The sequence below is a fragment of the Nesoenas mayeri genome (genome assembly GCF_963082525.1).
Source record: "Nesoenas mayeri genome assembly, chromosome: 7".
NCBI lineage: Eukaryota > Metazoa > Chordata > Aves > Columbiformes > Columbidae > Nesoenas > Nesoenas mayeri.
This window is the reverse complement of record NC_137551.1, coordinates 21761435-21788710: the sequence shown is the minus strand read 5'-3', so window position 1 is coordinate 21788710 and position 27276 is coordinate 21761435. Positions and strand designations below refer to the sequence as shown.

The 27276-nt window shown below is 40.8% G+C and overlaps 1 protein-coding gene across 2 annotated transcripts in view; it reads right to left on the bottom strand.

The window, feature by feature from the left end:
• Window positions 1-26508, bottom strand: part of ARHGAP22 (Rho GTPase activating protein 22) — a gene marked incomplete at both ends in the record, with an annotated part of 139565 nt that extends 113057 nt beyond the window's left edge. For both annotated transcript variants that reach the window (XM_080348353.1, XM_080348354.1), the window contains 3 exons: window positions 3359-3446; window positions 12178-12377; window positions 26475-26508. In XM_080348353.1, the coding sequence (XP_080204479.1) occupies window positions 3359-3446; window positions 12178-12377; window positions 26475-26508 (322 nt within the window). The remainder of the gene's footprint in view (window positions 1-3358; window positions 3447-12177; window positions 12378-26474) is intronic.
• Window positions 26509-27276: the final 768 nt, after the last annotated feature.

The following is a 27276-nucleotide window of genomic DNA, read 5'->3' as shown; positions in this document are numbered from 1 at the left end:
GTTTCTGTTACCAGAGTTGTACTCCTCTCCCAAGCAACATACAGTGGTTATTTCCACACAGAAACACTAGCTCCTGTGTGATGATTACCCTAAACTGTTAAAGCTTTGCACCTGACCTCACATCACCCTGATAATTTTGTAAAAACTTCTCCCTCACCTGCTAACATGCACTGGGACATGAGTAACTTGAGCCTACAGTTTACCTGGCTATTCCACTCTAAAATTCAGTAGCTATAAGGTAGGAAAGCATTAATGGATTAAAAAAGGTCCAAAAATTTACAGAGATTCCACAGAAAAGAGAATAGAGAACATCTCTGCCAAAGGAGGTGTTTCATGAAGTCCTGTCACCAGATCTAACACTGGGTTAAAAATACAACTGTTCTGCAGTCTCATGTCCCTAGTTAACCCTTCTCCCAGCTGCACTGTACAGCTTAGAAATGCACTTGATGAAACATGAATAATACACAATGCCCATCATTAGTTTTTGTTACTCAGCAGAAAATCAATACATGCTCTGTTACAGCACAGGACTCTAGTTCCTGCACTGTGGAAGCAGCTCCCACAGCCAAGCTTTACACAGCCTGCAAGAGAGGAAAGGTGGGAAGATCCAAGCAACAGTTCCAGAAATGAGGATTCCAAAAGCCTTAGCTATTGATCACAAAACAGGTTTTTGGAGAGAGCTGGTACCACAGACTTTAGAAAGCTTTGGACATTTCCTTGCTGGGAGATCTCAGCCTCTTTGCCAGGTTAGCTGGAATCAGGACACTAGGGGAACATTTTAGAAATGCTACACTCTGTTCTTAATTTTATTACTTAAAGCTCTGCTGCTTACAAGCACAGTAAAATCCTGCATCTACGGTTATAGCTATAGAATATGTACTTGTATTCACAAGATTCTCAACTTAGTTTAGATGACTAAAAAGTCCCCTCATCCCCATAGAAACTATATAGTCCTAGTTTACAGTTGGAGAACTGAGGCACAATTAGGCAGAGATATGATCATGGCTATACATCCAACACAAGCAAAGACAGGAAGTGATAGAAAACAATGATCTGGGTGATTTCGTGCTCCCCTTCCTATCTGGCATCCATTTAAGAGCTGTTTGCTATGTGGGTGTTCTGCAGGCTGGCAACCACACATAACATAGTTATTTCAGAAGACATGCAAAAAAGAAAAGGCATTTATGCCAAAACCAGCACAGAGTCAATGTACTGTGAACAGAATGGGGAACTCTTCAGGCCACATTCTCCAGTGACATCTGTGCCGAGTCACATTCTGTATTGACTGGCTATTTATAGAAATTTTCAATACTTGCTATTCATATAGCAACTAAGCTTGATACAAATGTGAATGCATTTTGCTCCACAAGGTAGGGAAGACATTTCAATTTTGCAGGCAGGACAACGAGGCAATAAGTCTGAATCATTTTTCCAGGGAACACAGAGAAGAGCAGCATCAAAATCAGAAGCTAAACACAGATGTCCTGGGATTTGCAACTATGCTGTCAACAGCATCACCTTTTTACACCCCTCTGGATAGCCTTTTTCAAGTATCCACATGGCACTGCTTTACCAACTCCAATGAAGCAACAGCCATCTACAGTTTAGGACAATTCTTTTGCAGCCTACAGTAATATAACCTTTCTTGGGTAAGAAATACAGGATGACTATTTTCACATCTGAAAACAGCAGGCATTCTCAGATCTAGAGGAAATTCAACTGAGCCCATCTTGTACACCAGTTAATTATTTCAGATTGTTGCCAGAACACACGGGATCATTCACAATCACAACAACCCAAGTGCTTTCACATCTCAGGTCTGCAGTTCTACAACAATACAGTGCACAATTTTTGAAAAATGGTGCAGAAGACATGTCACATTCAGACAGCAAATGCCACTTCCATGGAAGCAACACTGAGCCCAATGTCCTGCTGTTTGTGAGGCCTTGCCTATGAGGGCATGGTGCAGTATAAGAAAAAGAAGGTATTAACTGGCAGTATGCAGTGACAAGGAAGGGAAAATTAACAAAACCTCCTCTACCCAAGTAGCTTCCTGCATGTCAAACAGATTTCTCTGCTCGAGTTATAACAAAACCCTGCCTGCTGGTGTAATTGAAAACCTTGCAGCACTGTCTGGTCTTGAATTGCCTGACACAGTGTCAAGAGGGGTGTGCAACACAGGCATTTTAAGGCAGCCTGATTAAAAAGCAAGAAAAAGACTCCAAAGACACAGGCAAAAGCACACCTTCCTCCACAACAGTAACATTCAACTACAGGGACAAGTGTTCCCTGTGTTGCCCATTCCATTAAAGAAGAAAAACAAAACAAAACAAACAGCAATTACATTAAGCTACTATCTACCCTATCAACAGTATCAACACTTTGGGAAACAGACAATACTAAGAAGCCTGGACAGGTTGTCTTTCAGGAAAAGCTGGCCATGAGGTAAAGCATGACCAGGTCAGTGCACTCACACAATTTTTACCAGGGTCATATTTGTCTCTCTCCTGGTTTCCAGGAGTTGGAAAATAACTGTGGAAGGAGTAACTTAGTTCATCTTTCTCACTCCTGTGATCTAACATTGTTAGTGGTGCAACATTTTTCTCCTCTGTAGATCCTGCCACCTGAAACTACCTCCAAAATATACTGTATTCAAATCTATGCACAGGGACAGTCATCTCCCAACTCCAACCAGAATTGAATTAAATATAATTGCTTGTATGCTACAACAGGGAACTTAATTCCAAATATACCCTGGAGATACCAAGTTGGTCCACAGGAAAATAAACTGATTTCAAAAGTTTTACAATAGAACTATGCTGACAGATCGTTAACCTAAATAAATTTCAACCTCTCTTCCATGGCAGCTCACCTATTCTCAAACTTTCTATCCAAAAGTGAAGCATTTTCAAGTTACCCCCTGCCCTGAATTATGTGGGTGCTAGTATCTGTTAAAGAAATTGCATTCACATACTCCATACATCTTTTCCATAAGTTCAGTGCTGCCAGCTTCAGCTCTGTTGGCTCCTCTCATAACAACCAGAAAACCACATCAGTTTGGGAGACAACACAACACTCCAGGCAAGGATCCCTATCCAAACAGAAAAAAAAATAAAATTAAACAAAAAACAAGGAGCACAATGCATCTCAAGCACTATTTTCATGAGGTACCACAGCAGCAGTTATATCCAAAATAAAGAATACTGAGTAGTCTGTCAAGTCCCATTTCCCAGTCTCTCTAGGTAATCTGGCTGGCATATCAGGATGCTTACAAGAAAATACAGTTCAATTATCATTAACAACAACTGGTTGAAATAAGGTGATGTTACACTGAAAGTACAAGGAAACAATGGCCTACCTGGGACAATTTCAAAGAGATGTTTCCCTAGTTCATCAGGATTAGGTGGCAGCTCATTCACCTGATTGCCTTGTAGGAATATCAAACCCTGTAAGGGACACAAACATCGGTTTGAAAAGGGAAAGGCCACAAAGAAGGTAAAGGAAAAGAAGAGAAACATAACAGACATAGGCAATTTAATTCCAACCCTTCAACTAAACCTACCTCCTTTCCAAACCCACCCTTCTGAGCAAGAAAATATTCAGTTGGTCAATCAGCTGCCTCACCTGTACTTTCTCTCATGCGGCACATTTCTGGTCAAATGATCTTTCCTCTGGAATAGCAATATTCAGAGCATGCATAGGTGATTCTCCTTGGTTTCCATAACTGATTGTTCCCTGCAAATTTTCATGTAGCATTACATCTACTCTTCCTTCACCTTTTAGTTTCTGATTGTAGTCTGCAAACCATAAGGTGGCCAAAGTTCTAGTTTTAAATTCCTATTTTTGCTACTAAAGAAAACAGCCTGTTTTCTCAGTATACAGAAGTTCCCAGGGACATACTGGTGGACAGAAGCTGATTCAAGTTTGCAAGACAATAGGACTGTCTTTTAATACAACTATAGTTTCCCTAGAAAGAAATCTGGGCCCCTTCAGTTCTCAAGTTCAAATGCTCTCAGAATTCTGATTAATTTTCACCTTGAGCCCAAGCATAATTAACACAATATATTTCAGTTTGGGAATTCTGCATAGTTGTTGGCACAGTGTTTTCAAAGCGAACAAAATCATAATCTATGGAAAAGCTGAAAAAGGGATCACAGGAAACTCTTGTCCAGTAACATGGGTTGAACAAGAACACATATGCTATTTGGGTCTCATTGTTTCTTCAATTTTTTTTTTACTTTAATCTTTGACATTTTGAAGAGTTTCCAGAAAATTCTTTAGGACATACATACAGTAAGACAGACAAAAGGCAGTAAGAACTGGGAGTTAAGCCATGAAGAGCGTAATCAGCAGTTCCTATTCTTGCACTGAACTGCCCTGGAATGGAAGTTGGGTTCAAACCTTTTTGAAAATTAAGAAGTTGTTTCAGTCGCTGTTTTCATGTATATCTCTAGTAAACACGCAGCATTACATTATCTTCAACCAATATAACAACAGTCAAATCCAAGACATCTTGGAGCATAACAACATCAGTAATCACAATACATCCTGTTTACAATCTTTGTCAGCTTCCTCTGCAACTCACAAGAGTCACACAAAGTAGAGGCAGTATCATAGAATATTACATCAGCCAGGAACAAGGATCAAACAGTGATTAAGTGAACATAGCATGATTTTCAAAGACAGGACCTTGAATCCTCCTTGTACCCAAAGCTTAGGATGTTTTGGCAAGGAGCAATCTCAAATTTTAGCTTGAGCAGGAAGATTCTATTTCTTAGTCTGGTTTCTACCAGGTACTTCTCTGAAACAAAAATGTTTTAATTGGATATACTGAGATCCCTACTTCCTCCCCATCTCTTCTTCGTACTAAATGCACAAGTTTTAAAGTAGTTTCATAGCATGCTCCAAGCGACATCATATTCAAGAAGTAAAATGAACAAAAGTGTTAAATGCAAGTATCTGCTTGCCTTACCCTAGGAATCAAGTTCCCTGAAGTGAGGGGAAAAAAAGTAGTAGCTCCTATGTCAACCTGAGTTTGAAGCACATAGGTAAGGGCACATGAATAGGTGAGAGGGTCACAATTCTTTGTTTTGTCTTTTAAAAAAGCTTCTTTATGAAGAATAGAACCTGAAGTTGTAATGCTACACACAAATTCCAACATTTCCCACTTCTAGGAGTATATGGAACAGCTTTACTGAAATGGTGAAAATGGCAGCAAAAACAGAAGAAAAAAATATCTAAGATGTACAATTGAAATCAGAAAGGACTGCCACAAGAAAGGACCCCCCCCAAAAAAAAAATCAGTCAGCTAAAAAAATTAAAAAAAAAAATAATAAGCCAAAACCAGAACAAAGGAAAACACCACAAAACCAGGCAATATGACAAAATTGCAGATGCATCACAAAAACCAGACAAAATCCCAAAACATACCCACAAACAAAACCAACCACCACCCCCAAAAAACCCAAACTGTGAAAAGGGACTTACAGTCCTCTATTTGGTTTAGCTTAAATTTGGTGTTTATGCATTCTCAGATGTAAATTTACAGTTTCAGGTCATTATTTTATTGACACAAGGTAGAAACGTACACCCAGCAATAAGTGCAAATACAATATCAGTTGATTCCAGCTGATCAGACTTTCAGAGTTTCAACTATCATTTGAAAGCTGGCAATAGTTGTTTTCTGTCAGAAGATGTAATGGTCTTAAACATCAGCAGCTGCTTTCCTTTGAGGACCAATTTACATTTTGTAGAAATAAAAGATGTTAGAGAAGCAGTAACATTCTCACTTTAAGGTACAGTCCCCTCTTAGCAAAACTAGCCAGTTGCGAAATGGCTAGTGCCTATAAGCAAACACAAAATAAAAGTTAAGCCTTCCTTACTGAACAGTATAAATCAAGCATAAATCCCCATTTGAAACAATTACTTAAAACCTCACATTTATAACCAAGCAGAACTCAGGACTCTGAATCAAACCCTGTGTTACTTCAGAAAAAAACACCACACTTTTCTCACCAGGGTTTTTCTCACCCTCGATTAGTAACCTTGGCAAATAGATACATCCGGGTTACATGTATCTGAGACAAAACCCAATGATATATATGCCAGATTTTTGCTGGTTCATACCAAAGAATAGTTAAGATGTACAGCCATATATACAGATCATGAGATTCAGAGTGTATTTACAGTGAAGAGAAGGAGCAGTTCACAGAACAGTGCCAAACTAAAAAGTTTCAGAAAGACCATCTTTCTGCAGGAAACTGAGATCAGTGATGAGTTCAAAGGGTTAACCCCAAAATCTCACACTGCTGTTCCTTGCTTGCCTCAGGTCACCCTTCTCCTGCAAAGTTAAGCAAATGGACTTCCTGCTTGCTTGATGCACCATATGGTGCGGCGTCACCTGTCTCCTTCAATAAGACACACCTTTGACAGCTGAAAGTAATGTTTACTCCAGAAGAGATTAGGTCTGCATAAACTGGTTGAACTAACATTCTAGACCAAAGCATTTCCTAGGCAAAATCTACCTTCTTTTTAACCCTTTTCAGAACATGTTTGATTTCATACATTCTACAGAAAGTTCTCATGGAAGTGACTCATTTCTTATTTTAACCAGTTTTGATAAAATTGAGTAGATCACTATGTAGCAGAGCTCACTTAAAAAACGAACAAGAAATCAACCACAGACACGAGACAGCAGGAGGAATGCAGGACTTGCTGCAGCCACAGTGTCTTTCTTCTAGTTCTCTTATTTCCCTATTCTTTTTCAAGAAGAAAAATTGAGGAAGGCTCACTCTACCTACAAAAAACAAAAAAAGCCCGCAACCTAGGCCCATCTCTAGAAAATACTTTCAGGACATAGATGTTTATTTAGCCAAGATATTCAGATGAGGTTTTTGCGCATTTCTCTTCACACACATCAGCAAGTTGCTCTTAGCTCTTCCGTCTTATATAACTACTCCTTTTAGAGGACAACATTCTTCTCCAGAGAGTAACAGAGTACCTTGCTCACAACTGTCTAATCTGCCTGGCACACAACAGAGAACTCTAAACAGAGATGAAACAGTAGAAAAAAACAAAACATTTCATGTTAGTAGGAAGAGTGTATCAATTCTGACAGTTACTGCAGTTGCTGTCACTGGTAGAAATAAATTCCTAAATGTAAACAGAATGATGTGTCCTTGTCCAGCAGCCATTCAGACTGCATTAGCAATCTTGCTTGGGAAGTGAATTAATGATGGATTAAGTCAGTTTGAATCCCCCAAGGTCTAACTTGATATATGCCAAAGCATGCCCCAGAAATAAACCTTAATTCATGACAAAGTTATTCCTCCCTCCCTCCCGCTTTGGGAGCCTGAGGTGGCTGAACAACTCAGGGACAGACAATAGGTTACAGACCTTCCAAGTAAGCTGGATGTTCAAATCCAATTTTTGATGATAGTATCACCTTGCACCCTTTCAGGGCCTTGGTACTTTGAGGGAGAATCTGAAGAGGACAAACGTTCATACCTTAAGGGTGTTACTGTGGTCCTCTCTAACATGACCCATTGAGAAGTTCTGCCCTTTGCCAGCATCTGTAGAGCCAGAATTTGCTAAAGAAAAATCTGTGATACAGGAAACATGAGTGGTAAGCTTCCATTTCATGACTGAGTCCCTCAACAAACAAAGCTGATGCCAGAACACTGATCATCCTAGGTCTCGTACCATTACCTTTAATATAGCGCTTCAGCAGCTGTTACAAATGCATACAAGACAGAAGTGGGGGAATAGTGGGGCTCAAATCTGCTCTCAGCTATGTGTTTCTGCATCCCAAGCCAAAGATGATGGACTACATAAGCACCTTGATTTTAGCTGAACATGGAACAAAATTTCTACAGCAGCTTTATAACAATGAATTATCTCTGGCACGAATTCTAAGGATCAAATAGCCCAAGCTAACCCAATACTACAACCTAGTTTTATGTAAATCCATTCCAATTTAGGCTTAGAACTAGAGAATGTAGACTAGTCTATGTGACAACATTTCCACCCTTCAGTGGTGTGGTTTTGCAAGAGCTTAGAATGAAGTTCACACACATACAGTTTTTATGTTACTGCAAGTCATTTGTTCCCTGGGTATAGATAGGCAAAATATTTCTGTAGAAAAGAACGCTTGTGAAAGAGTACATGTATCAAACTATCTATAACTCACTTCTTTTAAAAACTAGTTCCACAGCATAGATAAACTCTCTACAATAGGACCCTGCTAGTGAGAAGTATACACACCAATATGCAGAAGTATTTGGCATGCAACTCCTGGGCAGCTGTTTTTTTGCAAATAATTCTACTGAGCAAGTGTGACTGTGGTTTCTGGATTGGTAGAGGCTGCAGTTTCAACTACAGATTGGCTTCCCTTGCCTGAAACTGGACCTAGATGAAAACAAAGAGCTTAACTAGGAAAAGACAAGACTATATTTTGACTTTGAGGTTCACTGAAATGACAACACACACTGAAGGTACTCCAAAGGCAACAGTAAACACTGGAAAGGCAATATGACAATATTGCAGATGCATCACAGATTATCCCAAAATGGTACAGAAAAATATCATACACAACATCACCCTTAGAGTCCAGTGGCCAGAACACATTGTAGAAAATATTGCTGTTTTCTAGAGTGCAAAATTTAAGCTCGCTGCAGATGCACTAAAGCCTTTTATCATACAAGTCAATATTGAAAGGTTAATGAATTAGATGCAGAGTGGCTTCTGTTCTGCTAGAAGGGGGGGGGGGGGCACATGCTACCTCCTACCCTGGGAATAGAAACAAACCCAAAGCTACTTTAAAAACCCACATATATATTGACAGAGTCAGTAGGAGCATCAAAAGCTCTTTGCAGGTCAGTACTCCCTTCTTCCTTTCCTTCCCTTCCTTTCCCCAAAATACTCAAGAAAAGCAAGAGCTATTTACCTTCTGATTTCTAGCACAGAAGTCAGTCTGATGGAGTGAACTCTGCCACTGCAACTATGTCATCTGGCACACAAACATACACACCTTCAACAGTACTCAATCCATTAACGCCACAGAACACCTCCTCTTCACTCCAGTAAGCCTATGCCATTCTCCTGTCATTAGATTACAGCTCCATCTTTTCAGTATTGTTTTCAGAGAAGAACATCTAAAATTCACTCTAAGGACCAGGAAGCACAGGTTTTCATAAAAACAAAAAATGCAACATCCATAAAGATGTTTAAGGTTTCTCTCTGGAAACATTATGGTGTAAATCTCAGGTGACTTTGTCAGATAAACAATAAGAACATGACCTTTTTCCACAGTATATATAAATAATCAAATAGGCAGAAAATCAACAGGAATTTCAGTAAAGCTATTGATTTTGGTTTTGCACACAAGCTTGCAGGCCATACTTAATATTTAAAGCAGAAAGATTTAAAAGAAACTTGAGTATCTTTAGAGCCAAAGGAAATTAGGAATTAATATCAATCAATTGAAATATCTCCCATGGTCACAACTGTCCTCCTAAGCCTGTAACCTTGTCTGGTCATTCAAGAGAACCTCAAGCAATAGCTATCTACAGGTTCCAAAAGTAGATCTCACCTGTGGGATGCATACAGTTCCAGCTGAAGTCAGATGTTAATCCTAGTTTGCAACTGTCACAAAAACAGTCAGGACATGGTCCTGTATCATCTTCACCTTCCCAGCATTCCTCATGATTACCTGAGGTAGCTTCTTCCTCATCACACTCACCAATACAGTTTAGAAGTGCCAAGCTCTTGTCATGCATTGTATGGGAAAATAAGGTGCTTGTCACAGCAGTGTTAAATCCAGCTGTTGTTTGCAGAGCCCTGAGTAACAACAGATACATCCTCAGGCTCAAGTCTCTCTTTCACAGGCAGGCTCTCCATAATGATGAATCAAATTCCTGATTAGGTAAGTGCAAGACATAAGATGCAGCCAACAACCTTGTGGATCTACCACACCTGTGTCAGGCTCACAAGGGAAAATTTATTTCTGTTCTCACTCTGCAACACAATTTATGTGCAACAGTTAAGCATGCACCTGTATCAAACAGTTTAGTAACAGACCATAACGAGTGTGTGGATGGTGATGATATTATACAGGCTATCTGTCAATCTGTAATGCCTGTACTGACTCATCAGGAGGCAGCAACACAGGGACATTGTCTGGCTCATTCAATTATGTTCCCTCTGTTCAATTACTCTGGTTAGAGGCCTGACAGCCAAAACAACAACCACATGAAATATACTGCACACTATACTCCATCAACTAGGAAAGCCCTTAGAGCTCAAATGTTTAAATAATATTTTACAAGTATATTGAAGAACTTGAAGAAGAAATTCTTCATCTCAGCTCTAATCTTTATCACATCTTGTAGCACAGCACCCCCCCAAGTGCTGTAGATATAGAAAGGTCAGAAAAGCAGAAAAATCATCCTGAATTTAGTGCCGAGTTCAGACTAACAATTGCAATGTCCTCAGCTCTCCATTTACCCTAGGTGCAGGAGCACTGTTCTCTCATTAATTGTTTTACAGAACTACACCTAATTGTGAGAAATTGGTACTAGACCAGCACCACACTCACAAAAGGTATATGAGGCAAAAAAAGTTAGTAAAAAAACCTCAATTAATACTTGGCTTAAGAGAGACAAACTTGTGTCATGTTTGTTTCATTTAAAACTGTTTAAAATATTCACTTCCAAAAAGTTACAAGTTAAACATGTCATGTGTTCATAAGAATGTTGCATGGTGACTCTCTATTATCCTTTATCACCAGCAAACTGCCCTACAACCACTCAGCACATAGGTAATTAGACTCTCCTAAATCTTTCACAAGACTGAATGTGCTTTGGAAAGCTGTCTTTCACACATTTGTTGTCCCATGGACAAACTGATACAGGCGACCTAAACTTATCATTTTAAGTAGCCCTACTGTAGTTTAATTTATTTAATTATCATATATAGGTTGTTATAAAACTATCTAACCAATAGATGACCTCTTCTCTCTGCTAGTTCCCAAATGTTCTGATCCTATTCCTTTCTCCTGGCTGTTTTCTTTCCATGGTCTGCTTTGGGACAGTTGTATAATGCTGACCGATACATATTGCACAGTGGGACTTAACCAGTCATTTCCACGAAGAAACGTGTTCTCTTTCATTCATACTCCATAAAGTAAAAGTTTTGATAAAGACAAACTTCAGACAGTTTGATTTTTTTCCCCATTGTAGAAGGTCACATTGCTTCCCAGTCTGCCAAATCAGTTTTTGCTCTCAGACACACACCAAAGTCCTGCATAAGTCCTTTCCCCACAAAATTTGCATAGAAAAGCAATAACTCCCAGGTGTATACAAAACACACTAAAACCCATATTACAGCCCATTCTCAAGTCCTGCATGCTGGCTTATAGCAAAACCTCCATGCTCAAACTAGCCCTAAGCAGCTGGCTCACCTCTCAGCTTAACGATTGATTATTTGGGAGATAATGAGTCACAGTTGACTAAGACAGGTTTTTCACTTCTGCCTCAACAATCTGGAACTCCATAGCTCTTTCTGTCAAACTCCAGTCTCACAGATGACCATACTAAGATTTGGAGGTCAGCATGCCCTAGTAAGTAAATAAACACCTTTCAACTGCCTTCCAAGCTCTTCTGCTTGCCTGGGGAGTAGCTAAATCAGCCTGCAATGCCTCTTGCCTTTGAACCTCCTTAAGCAGGTATGGTTTTTCCTAGGATAGAGAGCAACTGAAGTGAGCTGTCAAAGCAGTGACTGTGACCCATGTAGAAGTCACAACCAATACATCCTACAGTTCTCAAAGTAGTCATACATCTGAGGAGACCTTATAGCAGCCTTCCAGTACCTAAATCAGACCTACAAAAAAGCTGGGGACTTTTTACAAGGGTGTGTAGTGATTGGACTAGAAGTAACAGCTTTAAACTGAGACTAGGTTAGATATAAGGATGAAATTCTTCACTATGAGGGTGGTGAGACACTGGAACAGGCTGTCCAGAGAAGCTGTGGATGCCCCACCCCTGGAAGTGTTCAAGGCCAGGTTTGATGGGGCTTTGAGCAACTTGGTCTAGTGGAAGGTGTCCCTGCCCATGGCAGGGGGGTGGGGACTAGATGATCTTTAAGGTCCCTTCCTATCTAAACCATTCTATGATTCTATACCTGAGGTTTAGTTTCCTCTTCATCCTTATAATAGAAGAGCTGGTCCCCACGCAGCACAAACCACCGCTGCTGCCAGTTCTTCATGATGCTCCTTTGTTTCTTCAGCCAACCAGACTTCAAGACACGTTCTTGAGGATTTGGAGAAGAAGGTCTGGAGGGAGGCCCAATCTGTTCACCCATTACCAAACTCTTTGACCGGGCTGAAAAAGCAATTACAAAGAAATAAGGATAAGAACCACAAAGAGGCTAAATAACTGTTCCATGCTTTCTTCTGCAACATAGACAGACCTTTACATGCATGCTCCCTGTTCAAGTAGGTACTTGTTTTTCAGCATATACATTCAAGTTCATGACAATCAAACATAAGACAAACATCAACCTTTTGGTGCTGCTCACTCTAGCAACCTCCTAGGTGACAGGATACCTCCTGTAAGGCTCCACTGCTCATGCCAGCTTTCTTTGTGGCAAGTCATTACTGCTTTCCAGCTCTACATGGAAATAATTATATTGCTCTCTCCTAAAGGGGTATTTACCCAGTGAAGATGCTTAAGTGTGGGTGATGTGGGACAGAAGAGGAGGAAGGAGAGAGTGTAAGAAAATATTCTTACTCCACACACTACCAATACTGGGGTGATTAGCCAGTGAAACCAGCTGCGACAGGAAAAGAAAAAGACATTCAGAACTAGAGAAAAAATTCAAAAGAGAATAGACACAAATAATGTAGCTATCCAGGATGATTAGTCAGCTCTGTCTTCAGGGCTTTCTGACACTGAAGCAGAAAAACACAATAGAAATTTAAAAAAAAAAAAAGAGAGACAAAATAGAAGAAAAAGAATAAATCTTAGGAAAGGCTTCAGAAGAAGGAAAGAGGTCTATTGCCCTTTCCTTCCTCTTCTCTTCCAAGATGCCTGCAGTAAAAGGACTGAAGCATGTGGCATTTAAAGCTTGTCTGGAGTAGCAGATAATGATTATATATTGCAGGCAGCAAGTCAGTCATCTAGAATAGATAGCTTAAATGACCTCATAGGTCTTTTCCACCTCTACTTCCTTTCGATTTATGAAATATCTTATAAGAACAGTTATTTAATATCTCATGCCATTTTCCTTCATTACTGCTAACATGATCCTGTTCCTTCTCATTTTCTACATTCAGCTAACTTAAAGCACAATTTGTAATTGCCCACTTGAAACAGGGCTACAGTTTACAGACCAGTACCAGTAATCTAAATGATTGCTGTCTTACACTAACACTGTAAACTGCTGCAGCTAAAAACCAGACAAGCTTCTTCAGGTAACCCTGATACACTACATATAAATTGGCTCATCACAAAAAAGACCAACACTCTGCTCTCAAAGTACTGTGCAGCTTTGCATCTTTGGGGTTCATATAATTAAAACATGTCACCTCAGTGTTACCACCAGACTCCGGTTTCTGCCCCTGGTGCCTCACCATAGAGTGATGGAACTCACAACATATGCCAATGAAAGCAAAATAAGGCAAAGTAGAGTGGAGGTATTTATTTAATAAAATAATAAAATAATTTTAAAAGTTATAACAGCAACATTAAACTTGACCCTATTTCTTCTCTTCCATGAAGCAAACTGTGATAAGAAGAGAGGCAGATAAGGGACTGAGGTCAGATCTTTGGAGAGCTTCCTCAGTTTAATTCAGTGAGGGAAATCACATTGGTGTCTGTATTGACCTTCTTAATGACCTGGCAGTCAGGCCATCATGTTTAACTTCTTAAAGAAATACAAAACTAGCATTTTTACACAGCAAAGACTTCCATCAGCAGAGAGCATACCTGCATGGTACCACATAGTCCATTCCCAAAATGGTTCAGTGACAGCAATTTCCACTGGTATAGTATTCTATATTCCCCACCTCTCACACTGATTTAAAAATCCTCTTACCCCTCCTGTAACTATCCAGTAGGCACTCACTCTGGCATCTGACAGCTTCCCAGTTTCATAGGCAGACTTTGCTAGTCTTTGACTTCTCAGTGAAAGCCCAATCTGATAGGCAGAAGGGATTTTTATTTTTCCCCATTTCTCTGAACAGCTGAGGTAAGTTCTCTGTTCTCAACAGAACCGTGAATAACAGATTTTGTCTTATGCCTCAACCAAGAGCAATTAGGTTTCATTCTACAACTATTTTCTGCTGCAATAAATTTACTTTTTACTCTGTTTTTAGTTCCACTTCAAAAAAAAAAAAAAAATCAAAAAAGTTGAAATGTTTTAAGTGCTGATGCAGTTACATAGCTTTTTCAGAATCACACTTCCCTTATTTTTTGGCTAAAATACCTTGCTGAATTTAATCTGAGCTCATATGCAGCATTAGTCCTACTTTAGTGAAGTTTACCAGCAAACTTCAGATTTGCTTAAAGTAACTCAGCACTCCTCAATCCTGATTATTTTTACATAGTCAACACAATTCAGAAAAATATTCACTTAAAATCAGGCTTTGATGTATCCAGGTTTACCCACGGTCACCTGCACTCTGACAGACAGGCATTTTCATTCTGGCAGAATACATAAAGAATTGCTTTACATCGTGAAGCTAAGATCCTTAGACCTCAGTACATCCCTTTCTGGCAACACAGTGCCCTCTAGCAGATGACTGCAAAAATACTGGGACAACTTCATCTCCTGCTAATCCCCCACTCTCCAGTCACTGCCAAGAAACTGATGATCCTATTTCATAGGTATGTAGTAAGAAAACAGACTTTTTGCATTTAAATCTCTATTGCAGATGCCCATAAGGATTTAGTTGAAGGAACTGCCTCTGCCTTGTGCCAGGCCATTTTACAACAAGGACCAAACTGTAATCTAAACCAGATCCCTTTCCAAATTCGTGTTACAACATTATGAGAACAAACATCCCAAGAATTTGCTTTTCCAAATAGAACTACAATGTTTCTTAGGCAAAATCTTGGCTATTAACCAAATCTGTTATTCTAATAATACCAATATCCATACTTCAGTAAGCAACTCAGTCATCTCCGCACTGGAGCACCTCATCACCCTCCAGATAAATTGTGCAAGTCCCAGCAGTTTCCAGTTTTCCTGACTTGCATATATTATGTAAGCCTTTTCCTACTTCACCCCTCCTCCTAAAAAGAAACTAGATTTATTTAACTGTAAACCAGCTACCTTTGGTTTAACTTCTATGTTGACACAGACTTCACAAGAGACATTGAACATCTAGCCTTGGAATAACCCCAGGTATGTTTTAATATTTTCCCTTGCACACCTTTTGGTGTTATTTGTACAGCTCTACTTAATGATAATTTATTATGGTGAAGAGTTAAGCCTTTCATGACTGGTCGCTAGAGAATGCATATCTTCATATTTTTATTTTAAGCAGCACCATGTCTTAGTTGATTGCTATGGGTGTTAATTCTTCATGCTGTCTTAGCTTTCCATTTCCTTAGAGTTTCTAGTTGTGACTGTAATAGTTAATTTCATTAGGGAGATACTTAGCAACCTCATCTGTAAGTCAACAGCATGGATCAGATAGAAATTTTTAGAAGGAGGAATTATTTATGGCTATTAATGGCATTGACGTTTATATTGCATGCTTCACAGAATACAATAATTGCATAGAGGTCAGAAGAAGACTTTCACGGATGAGCACAGTGTGCCTTTAAAGCAGCAGATATGGCATTCTACTGAAATCAAAATACCTGCTTTAGTACATCAACCCTCTGATTCTTAATGGTAGATATATACTCTCAGTGCTCATCTATTTAACAGAATTATGGAATCAGCAGAGCATAAGGAAGAAAACAAATCAATAAATCAGACTCACAACAACTCAGCAAATACTCTACACGCTCTAGAGTTCTGATCTAGTAATGCCTGTTCAATAATACTGCATAGTTTGGTTTTGCTCTTCGCATTTTCATTAATTGATTATTGACTCAGCTAAATGCCTATGTTCTAAACAGAAATCAAAGTAGAAATGATTCAAGCTCTGCTTGGAAAAAGGTTTAGGATTCATTTCCACAGCACAGCAGTACTGAAATGTCAACTGCAGGACACATCCACTCAAAAGCAGGGAAAAAAAGCAATTACAGAACAGAAAGATTACAACAGACCAGGCAGGCCCACATCCTTGCTGCCCCATAGGTGGCACTAACAACGAGCCAAGCCTGTTTTTTGGATGACAAATCATTAGAGGGAAAGAAATCAGAATTGCAGATATTCAAAATGCTCCTTAGACTGGGAGTGACACTGACAAATCAAGTTCTCATATCTAGATGAAGATGGGAGAGGAACACAGGCAAAGGCAGTGGAGAGACAATCAGCACTCATTGTGCAAACACCTGGGCCTAACAAAATAAGCTCCCTATCTGAAGTCCCACACTTAGTTTTCATCTCCTTAATAGTAAACTCAAAGATTATCCTAAGAAGTGGATGGACCAAATCAGATAGGGCCACACTGTCATTCCTTACAGAGATAGCAATCCCTATTTCCAACTCAGTCCTGCCTAAAGCTACTTTTTCTCCATTTCTCTTCCTTGTCCCATTGACAGAGCACCATACACTTCTACAACAGTTCCTCTGCAACTCAGATCTGTCTCCAAGCAATATGCACATTCCTGTTTTCTCATCACATCTATTTTCTACCCTAAGCATGCACACAAGAGACAACTTCTTCCCTTCCATACCATCCCCTCTCCCTTAGCTCAATCCTCCCTGGCAATATTATGCAATCTCTTCTGCTCTCCTTCTCCTGCTCATAACTCTGACCACCACCACAGATTTGAGCAATCAGTAAAAGCCTACTTAAATCAGGGATGTGGAAATCAATCAACTCAATGCAATTCAATATCAATTAAAGTTGCAATCTTTTGAAATTTCATAGGCAGTTAGCTTAAATCAATAGTCATTATAATTGATTCTAGCTGACAAACTGTCCTACAGTGAAGGCACTTTGCTCTAGTGTTTCTTCAGTCTAATGACATAGTGACACTACATATTATTTCTGATATAGTCATTGTTTAAAGTGCTAGCCACAAAGTGAAGTGGTTTCACATACTATAAACAATATTCTCAGTGATTTTATTTAATTCAAACTTTGTCTAAAAAATGGATGCACTGAAAACACAAGAGTCATATGCCTTCAAAAGAGATACTGCTTTTTCTTTCACCAAATTGGAGGAAATAAAATACTTGGTTTAGATTTTGTTTGTATGTCCATTACACATCTGTATTTATGTTTGTATTTGATTGCTAAGATACCACAGCCAGGGAGCACAAATGAAACCAAGACACTTCCTCAACACGATCTGAGAATCTATCATCCTGAAACATAATAAGCAAAGAAATTAAAGCCAGAATGTTTGAAGTGATTGGTGATAAGATATATTTAAACAACTAGAAGGATATCAGTTAAAAGAGATTTACAATGGCTTTTAGCTCCCTCATGCCAAAGAGAGCAGCAATCTCTACAGAAACAAAAGGGTGCTACACAACCATGTGCCTGCTTACATTTTGTGACCTGCATGGCACACACCACATTCAGAAAAACCACCATAAGAGCAGGCCATGCTTTATTCTATTCCATAAAGCTACACCTGTCTATTCAGAACATTTTATGGAGCAAAACCATGTGTTGTGTTCTACTTCCTGTCTTTGATTTGTTTTTATTTTAGACAAAATTAAAATATGAAAGCATTTTTTGCTCTGGAAAATAATTTTTCACAGCCACCCATCAGATCTTGCTGAAGAAAATTAAAGTAAAAATAAAGGGGTCTTGAGACCCATAATTTTTTCCAAGAGAAACCATACATGCATTTCACTGGAAGCAGTTCTGTAACCTTACTGTCCAACTAAAGGGAAAGCAGGGAGATGATTAGCTTCACATATGTTTGTCTAGTAACCTGTATTTTCTGTAGCGCTTGGGATACCAGACTGCATGCACCAAAGCCGGTAGGCTTGTCAAGAAAAGATTCTGACAGTCTGAAGGATCTGTTGGTACAAATATTTGCTTGATATTATTAAGCTCCCGTGAGAACAACTGCATTCCTGAAGGCAAAATCATAAATCTGAAATCTAAAAGAAACTAGTACAATTTCACTCTCAAACTAAGGATGACTGCTGTTAGAAACTAGCTATATATACAGGGTAAAATATCTTTTGGCCTTTACTTGAAAGGCAGAAGTTTCAGTCAGATATTTACATCTAGGTAAGACACATTCTGTTTAAAAACAAAACCCAAAACCAACCAAACAAAAAAACCTCACACCAACCACACAGACAGCCTTTGAGTAGAAAGAGCAGAGAAATGAATGAAGATATGAATCACAAGACAATTACTAAAAAGCACACTTCAGCTACAGCCAAAGATTTTGAGGCAGCCTGAAGGATTCTAACAAGACATAAGCTATACACTGTAGCAGAAGATGCACCAATTTCCCCAGTAAGGAGCCCAGATGGACTGGAACACTAGAGTTGTTCATGAAGGAGCATCTTGTCTCCAGGACACAGGTCCATACCCTCTCAGAACTACTAAGGTCAAAAGCTGAGGGTTTCCCCTTCCCACAGCAGGGTACAAGTACCTTTCTCATTGCCTCAAACTACCTCTGCCCATGATGGAGAGAGCTGGAGAAAAGAAATTAAGCTATTTATACTGCTTTGCTTGCCTGTTAGCTACCATGAAGGTAAAGGGAAAGCCAGCAAGGAAAAAAAAAAAAAACCAAAACCTCATTCCGGTAGTAACTTTGCAATGAAGAGGCATACATTTAGACAGGCACTAAAAGCAGCTGGCCTCTCAGGAGAGAGGTGTTAGCATTTATAATGTTTCCACTGTGCTCTTCACAACCCTGCCAGTTTCACCCTCACTCAGTGGGTGTTTTACAAGTAATTAGAGACCCTATGGCTTTTTCATTTTTTAATATATAATTCCTTCCCCACACGTTCTCTTCCCAGCAGTCCTGCTACCCTTTGACCTGAATTACTATTCTTTCTCAAGGCCCCTTCCCTTCCTCAGGAGGTGAGGCCATGGTTCATTATTTCAATTTCAGATTGCATATGTTTGATAAGCAAACTTTTCAGGGCTTTTCCTAAGGAGAATGATTTCCCACATGAGCCTTCAAACAGGGACAGAAAGCTGCTGTTGTCAAGAGCAGCACTTACTTCGGCGCACCACAAATTCTATGTGGAAAAAAAAGGAACATCTCTAAAGAGATGAGATTATTACACCTTTGAACAGCCTCAGTTCTTCTTCACAGGACAGACCTAAAAGCACAACTGAGAATAGGAACCCGTCTCTGGAAGAATCCCAGAAATATAACTTCCTTGACCTTGTTTTATATGCACAGAAACACTGAACAAAGTAATCACAGCACACAGCTGATAACACAGCTCACTGCCACACACTCCTACACTAAAACAACACAGTGCCAGGAGACTGACCTGGTGCCAAGGAGCACAAGTAATTCCATGCTTCATTCACCTCCCTGAGACTGCACACAGTATGAAAGGACACCCAGGTGACTTGTTCCACATGCTTTATCCTGTAGTCTGGGCACATTTCTTCCTGCTGCCTTCAGGGCAGTTAATCCAGCAGTGCACAAACTCCAGCCCCAATGGCTCCCTCCACAGCCCCTGTGCCATTGTCTTAGAATTTTAAACTCAGCAGCATTATCTCACATTCCTCCAAAGCAAAAGAGATGAAACCCAGAGCCACACCACAGGCAAAGCCCCTACTTCCTTCTCCCCAGGCTCTCACAGACCCTTTCCTGCACCCTCTCACAAACTGTGAGCTATGAACCAAATCATAGTTACCAGCACTTCATCCTAGACTTTTACCCACATACCTTTCTAAAGCTCAGTTCCTGCATATCATGCCTTAAATAGTTACTAAAATCAACTCTTCCACCTTAAAGGATCACTCATCTAAATAAGGGAGTAGTGACTCTTCCCCACAGGTGGGATCCCTGTGAATGGTGGCTCTACCATGCCAGCTGCACTGAGTTAGACTGATTGTTCCCTGCCCTGGGTGCAGGTGTGCTCCCAGCAATGTTGGTGGGCTCTGGGGGCTGAAGAAAGAGCTTGGAGGAGTTCACAGCTCCAGGGCTGTTTTCTTTGGTTCTAAGAATAAGAAGCTGGGTGTTATTATTTGCCTGGTAAGTGGAGGTGCCAAGGGGCTGGCTTCCCATGTGCTCTGGGATAGCTGTGTGCAACATCAGACCCTCAAACTACAGATGCAGTGTGGGGCTCTCGTGGCTTTGGTGTTCCTCTTTGCAGAGCTAAGAGGCTGCAGGTGCTAAGCTGTGGTTTGATGAGAGAGATTAGACACACGGGAGAGTTCACATTTTCTGCCTTTCACTGACTAGTGAAGAGGTGATGCTTTGCACAGCATGATTTTGAAGGGAACACAGCCTGAGGAGCTTCCTGCACTGAGCAGTCTCTGAGGTCCAGGACTTGTTCCAGCAGCATGGTGCTGGCTCCTGCTAACAGAGTTAATTGACACGGCAGGAGCTGAGGAGATGGGTGTTACTGGTTCTCCCTAATGCCAGAAGAAAATAGAAACATATCAGTGAATTCCCATAGTGTACGGCACAGCAGGATTACCTCCTCTCTGCAGAGGACCCAGAAAACAGCCAGAAGCTGGAGGGTTGATGCCTTGGTAAACAGAGAAGTCTGTGTGCACTTAGGACTGTTGAGCTGCCTCTAGATCTCTATGAAATGTGTTTATTTCACCATTCCTAATTTGTGTGCTCTGCCATGTCCTTTTTAACAAACTGAGTTGCACACTGTTTCTTTTTTTCCTTTTTGTTGAGATCTCCTTTAACCACTGTTTGTTTTTTTGTTCCCTTGCTGGGCCTTTTCTCAGCTCTGCCTGTTGTACAGGCTGTTCTGCTACCTGTGCTGGCTACTGGTGTTGTGTGGTTGCCTTTTAGATTAAGTCCAATTCCTGGAAACTGAAATGCATCAGCGATACTGAAGAATTATTAACTGGCCAGGCCAAACATGAGTCCGAACAAGCAGCATCTTCTAACAGAGTCAGAGGTCACCTTCACTGGTCTAAAAATGCCTAATTTATGTTTCCTTATATGTAATTTATCATAATCAGAGATTATTCCTGAGCCTGACAAACTCAGGATAGATGAGAACTCCTGAAAGCCAAGACTGGTTGATAGCCTTGTGCTGTGATTAAGATTGTCTCGAATAAGTGATTAATAATGGCATTTCCTTTAGACAAGAAATCTCTAGAGGAATGATCCAAATCACTCTATGTTTCTAGTAGAAAAAAGAGTTTCTGGAGGCATCTCCCACAATTTCATGCCAGTAGGTTCATCCCGTTATGCTGATGCCTTCCATTTACTCGAGAAATAAAGTTGCAGCATTACATTTATATCTCTAAGCTGTTCTTAACTAGTGAGTTTTAATAGCGTCAGGCGTATTCTGATGACAGAAAATGGCCAATGAGAAGCTATTGAATAGGACAGAAGGATAATCCAATTTTTTTTTTTTTTTTAATGTACACTAAGCTTTGGGAAACTCATTTCAAGTCCTGGCTCTGCCTTGGACTTCATATGTGGCCTAGAGTATCTTCCTAATGCACAGAATGTAAATGTTACCTGTGAAATGTGGCATCTGTAAAGGCAAATACGTTTTGAATTAAGTTCTGAAATACGATGTTAGTGAATTATTTGTCTTCTAAGTAATGGATTAACATAAAATTATTGGTTCTGAATAACAATATGTTGTGACTCTGGCAACTTCAGGGGTGTCTAGATTAACAATAGTGCATATCACTAGGAGTGTTAGTTAATGGCAGGGCACTAATAGCTATGCTACATATGTATTTCAAGGGGCTCTGATTTGAACTAGTTCTATTCTGGTCCTATGAACTGAAAACCCATTAGTGACTGGAGACCATTACGTGAACTGAAAATATCTTCCCACCTACTTTAATCCCAAAGGAATACTGGTTTGTTTATTTTGAGGTACTTAATGACATAACCAAAGTACAGTAAGTGAGAAGAACTGGATTTATCTCAAAAGTCACTTCTAACCCTAAAACGCTCATGTCGATTCCAAAGTTTATTACTATAATTCTCACAACTGTCATTTGCTTTTTTATTAGATAATATGCTTTCACTCTGCAGAATTAAGGAAGCCTGGATTGCCACTGATTACTGCCTCACATTTTTCTACCAGACAAACCACAGTTCTTCTATGTATTTCCCAAACTTGCGTAATACTATCTCTTGATCTTCCTCAAATACCTAGTTCCTTCCACATCCCTGATGACCCAATACATTCCTACAACCCTTAGCTGGCTTGAATGTATGTGTGCTCTTATAGGACAGACAGAATGTGTCTTTTGGATGTTCAGTTTGGCATTATCTTTCAGAACACATTTCTGTTGAGTACTATGTGACAGTTTTCCCTTTATGTACAGATATAGTTATCTTTCCTGCCTCTGATTTTCTTTGAGTTCAGAGGAGTCAAATATATATTGACACTCCTTTTCTGCTTTCAAATCTGGTTGGATTTAGCCAAGCAGCTGAAAATTGTTGGGACAGATTGATAGAGATGCAATGACATATGCTTACTGCCATAAGTAAGCAGTTTAGATATAGGGCATTCATGCTCCTGTAATCAAAGAAAATACAATGACACCATTGAAAAGACATTGAATATTAAAACCTAGCTGTCCTCACTGCAAGCACAGGGAGCTTACATTGTGAATGTGTATAATCCCAGAAGGCTCTAATAGTACTTTACCCTCTAAAGTCCCTTCTGGAAGCATTACTATACACTATTCTTAGAAAAGTTTTGAGTATGCTAAAGCCCACTTTTCATTAAAATTGAATTATGACAAATTTCAGAGAAAGAAAAAAGAGAGGGAGAAATAACTCTGTTCTACTACAGCCATGCTGAAAGATACCTGAGGTAAAACCAGTTTGTGTGCAGCAAACCAGGTAGCCAAAATGTCTCCTGTAACTTTTTCCAGGCTTTAAGTTTTAATCAAAGAAAGAAACAAAATTTTAATTATTATGACTGTGAAGAAAGTTTTCCACATACTCTATCGTATGTTTGAGCATGATGTCAAACAGAAATAATAGGTCAGAAAAGTGCAGACAATTCCGTAATATCAAATACCCATTAGTACGAAGTTCCGGTAAGGAGCGAAGGTTTTTTCTTGACACCTATAAAACTGAGACAGACTGTGCTGAAGACAGGAGTACCGTAACAAATCTACCAAGTCAGCAGGCTAATTTTCTTGCTATAGAGGGCAATCCCAGCACACCACTTATTAAAAACAAATGCATAAACTTGTAGTCAGTCCAGCTTCCATGCAACTGAACAGGTATAGCCTGTTTGAGACTTTTCAAACCAAAGAGAAAATGTGGGGTTTTTTTCACTTTTTTTCATCTATTAAAAAACAATGAAACAAAAATATATTCCTTGAGACTGAAGGATGTAGTCTGAAAACTGCTTTCCGAGTTCTCCATGCTGAAAATTCTCTTGCCTCTGCTCTGGAAGGCAGCATTTCTATGTTCCATCACATAGAATGTGAAAATATGTATTTTCCATGCAGCCACTTATTTCAGAATCCTGGACTCTGCCAAATGCTGTACATCAGACATTGTAGATGAAAAAATAATGCAAGATCCATTCAGGCCTAGCCAGGATGAATGATTTTCCAGAAGACCCCTTTATACACATGAAGATTTTCAGTTTGTGAGATTTTACATCTTTCTATGTCTTACGAAAACATAATGTACCTCTGAACTCATGTTTCTGAGTTACAGATGCAAGTTTGCTGATGGAACAGCAAGGATTGCATTGTACTTGACAGTTACCTCCAATAAGGCAAATTATCTTTGTTCTCTACCATACCTTTCAGAGATACTAAGAACTACACCCCAGATGTCAGGCTCAAGTCCAGGCTCAGCATTATCAAAAGCCTGAATGTTTTTAAATCCAGGAGCTTCTTAAGGACCATCCACAAGAAAAATAGAAATGGCAGCATCAGACATCTCAAGTGAAGGTTTAAAGGTACGTTCTCAGTAGACATTTGGAAATACAAGGGGAGATGGTAAAGCATTCCAATTTACACAGATGCAGGGAGCCTGAAGCAAAAAGCTGGACACACGTGCAAGGTGGTCTGAGTAATTCAACCACAAGAAATCTATGCCAAATATATGAACATCCCTAGCTTCCACTTTATTGCTGCCTCTCATCACACTCAAGTGAAACCACAGGCTGTACCTGGAATATCTTTCCTTGCCCTTTCTCTTCATTCTGTCTGCTCAGAGAAGTCACACTGCCTTCCTTACACAAACAAGTCCTTAATGGCAGAGCTAACAGCCACTATTCTGAGAAGTCACCCCAAGCTCATGCAGCAGCTTGCAGCAGATCTTCTGCCTTTGTTTATGCTAACCATCAGCAAGAGATTCTCTAGCCCTCTCAGTAGTTTGCTTGCCCACCATTTACCATGTGAACCTTCATTAGCAATCTCAGTTGAGAGTCCAGGGAGCATAACTACCATTTCACATCCAGCTCAGTGTCACAAGGTGGGATGCTTACCTTCAAGAAGCATCTAGTATCTCTGGCACTGCCTGTTTAGAGCTCCTGTGAACAAGAGCTATAGAAGAACCTTGCAGGATTTGGCCCTACTTGGTAACCTTTGCAAGAGGTTGCCAGTGCTTTGCACTGCATTGCAAAAGCAGAAAAGTTCCTGACGTTTGAAACTTCAAGCCATCGAGACAGCTCTATTCAGGAGTTCTAATTTCACTCAGAAATAAATGTACCACTGCACAGCTACACCTTGAAAGGATGACATATACTGCTGTAAATTGAAATTGAATCACAAAGGTACACTACGATTTGTTCCCCAAGCATCAGTACCCCATAGGGATCTAGAATAATATCTGTCCCATAACTAGATTTCAATATATATTGATATAAAACTTAGTCTCTTCCAGATTAATTGAAGAAAGTGGAAGAATGGCAGGCATGCAGTTGTGAGAGCCTGTGCTCCTTGCTCTGACACAGACTACCTGTACTGCTCTGGTCACATCATTTAACTTATCATCATTTAACATCATTTAACTTATAGCTCATCATTAAAGACTGGAAGGAGATTAGACACCCCTTAAAAGGGAGATGGCAAAGAGACAGCACGTATGAAAGACATGCTGAACTTCTACAAAATCGTGTAACTAAAAAATAAGTACTTATGACTTTACTGTGGGTGAGGCTGTACATATCTGATCCTGACACCTGCAAATGGCAGGAAGCTTCTTCCGAGATACTAACAGCTATTTAATGGGCTGTCGGTATTTTAAAGACTGTTCAGCGTGTAATACTGCTTTTGCATTTATGATGCAAAGTGACATTCAGCTGGAAGTATCTGTCTCAGAATCACAGCAGCCAGCACCAGTGACACTTTCCTATTTTATAATGTGGGCATGGCAGAAGAAAGAACTAATCTTCACATACTTTTCTGACTGCCTCTGCTCCTAAATGACATTAATCTAGCCTGTGTCTGATGGGCGGGAGGATAGCCCTCTGAGACTGTCATTAGGCTGCAAATGGTAACGATGCTCAACAAATGCCATGTCAGATGAGGAACTGGTGCTGCAGCAGGAGATCACACCCTGCCAAAACATCTCCTCCAGGAGAGCAGTAGTGGGGACACCGGCTGTGTTCAGCCCCAGCTGATCACCTTAGAAACACTGCATGCTACACCTCACAAGTCTGAACGACTGCTCCAAGCAGCTGTTGTAAACTCAGGGCAGATTTTCCTTCCTTCCTTTGTCTTGCCCACAGCTCATACTGAACGAGTTCCCCACTTCCTGCTTCCATCCCTGGAGGGATACCGTGCTACAGCAAAACACCTCTCCAAGGTGCTGCAGTTAAACTTGCCACAACTGTCACCGGCTGCTATAGTGAATTTCAGCATCAGAAACACAGCATTAGCAACCACCCCAGGGTTGCAAATGCTCCATCGAGTCCAGAATGGAGTACAGTTTTTGAATTATCCCTGCTGCTCTGACCTGACACTGCAGACGACGTTGGTGAACACAAGCACAGGTCTCCTCCCTGCTTCATTCTTTCCGAGCCTTTGCAAGTGCCGCTCACTCCTGCTGCCCTCCTCAGGGCCGGCTTGAGCCAGGGGGACAGCAGCCTCGCTCTGCCGGGGAGCGGCCGCAGCTCTTGGGACCAGCGGGCAGGGGTGGAGGGTCCTCGCCACCGCCGGCACTTTTCCCCGTGCCGGCAGACGGTCCCCTCCGCACAACGCGAGCCACAGGGGAAGGCACACTCACCTCTCCTGGCCTGCCGGATCCTGGGGCTCAGCATGCTCCCGGCTGGGCGCGCCACTGCCAGCAGCCTCAGCGGCTGGTCCCGGTCCCGGCCCCGGCCGCCGCCCCGCGCATCGCCGCGCTCCGCGCAAAAGCCACTTCAGCTCTGGCTCAGGGGCGAAGCTTCACATGGGGCTAAATAAACTCTAATGCATTATGTATCCGGCCTCGAATTAATTCTCATCCAAACTAGGCATTAAGTGCCTCGGTAATTACTGTCGATAAATCACTAACACGCAGACACGAGGGCTGGACCTGACTCCTTCTGCTAATTGGCCACGCATCAGTATTATTAATATGCCTCTTTCAGGGAGCAGCGCTGATCCCGCACTCCGCCTCTGCATCCTTCCTCCGGTCGTGCTGAACAGACGCTTTGACTCGACAAGGATCAGATCAGGAGCTGAATGTCTGCAAGCCCAAGCCGGGGAGGGAAAGGGCACAAAGCACACTCTCGGGCGTGCGTTAGGAGGAACACCAGGTGCGCTGGTCCAGAGGGCAGCGCCGTGCTGGGCTGCTGCTCAGCGCTGCGAGCCGGGAGCGCCCAAGGGCTGCGTTCCTCCTGGGGAGCTATTCCGGAGACAGCCGGGGAGCTCAGAGAGAAACGACCCACTGCTCCCTGCAAGGAAGACAAATCTCTCTCGCCTGCACTGGCTGCCTGGCAGGATGGGCACGGGAGAATGCCATAACTCCATCTTAGCACCCTTCATTTTTATTTTTATTCCTTGCTAACCTCTCTCTCACCCCTACCTGGTGAGGGGAGGCAAAG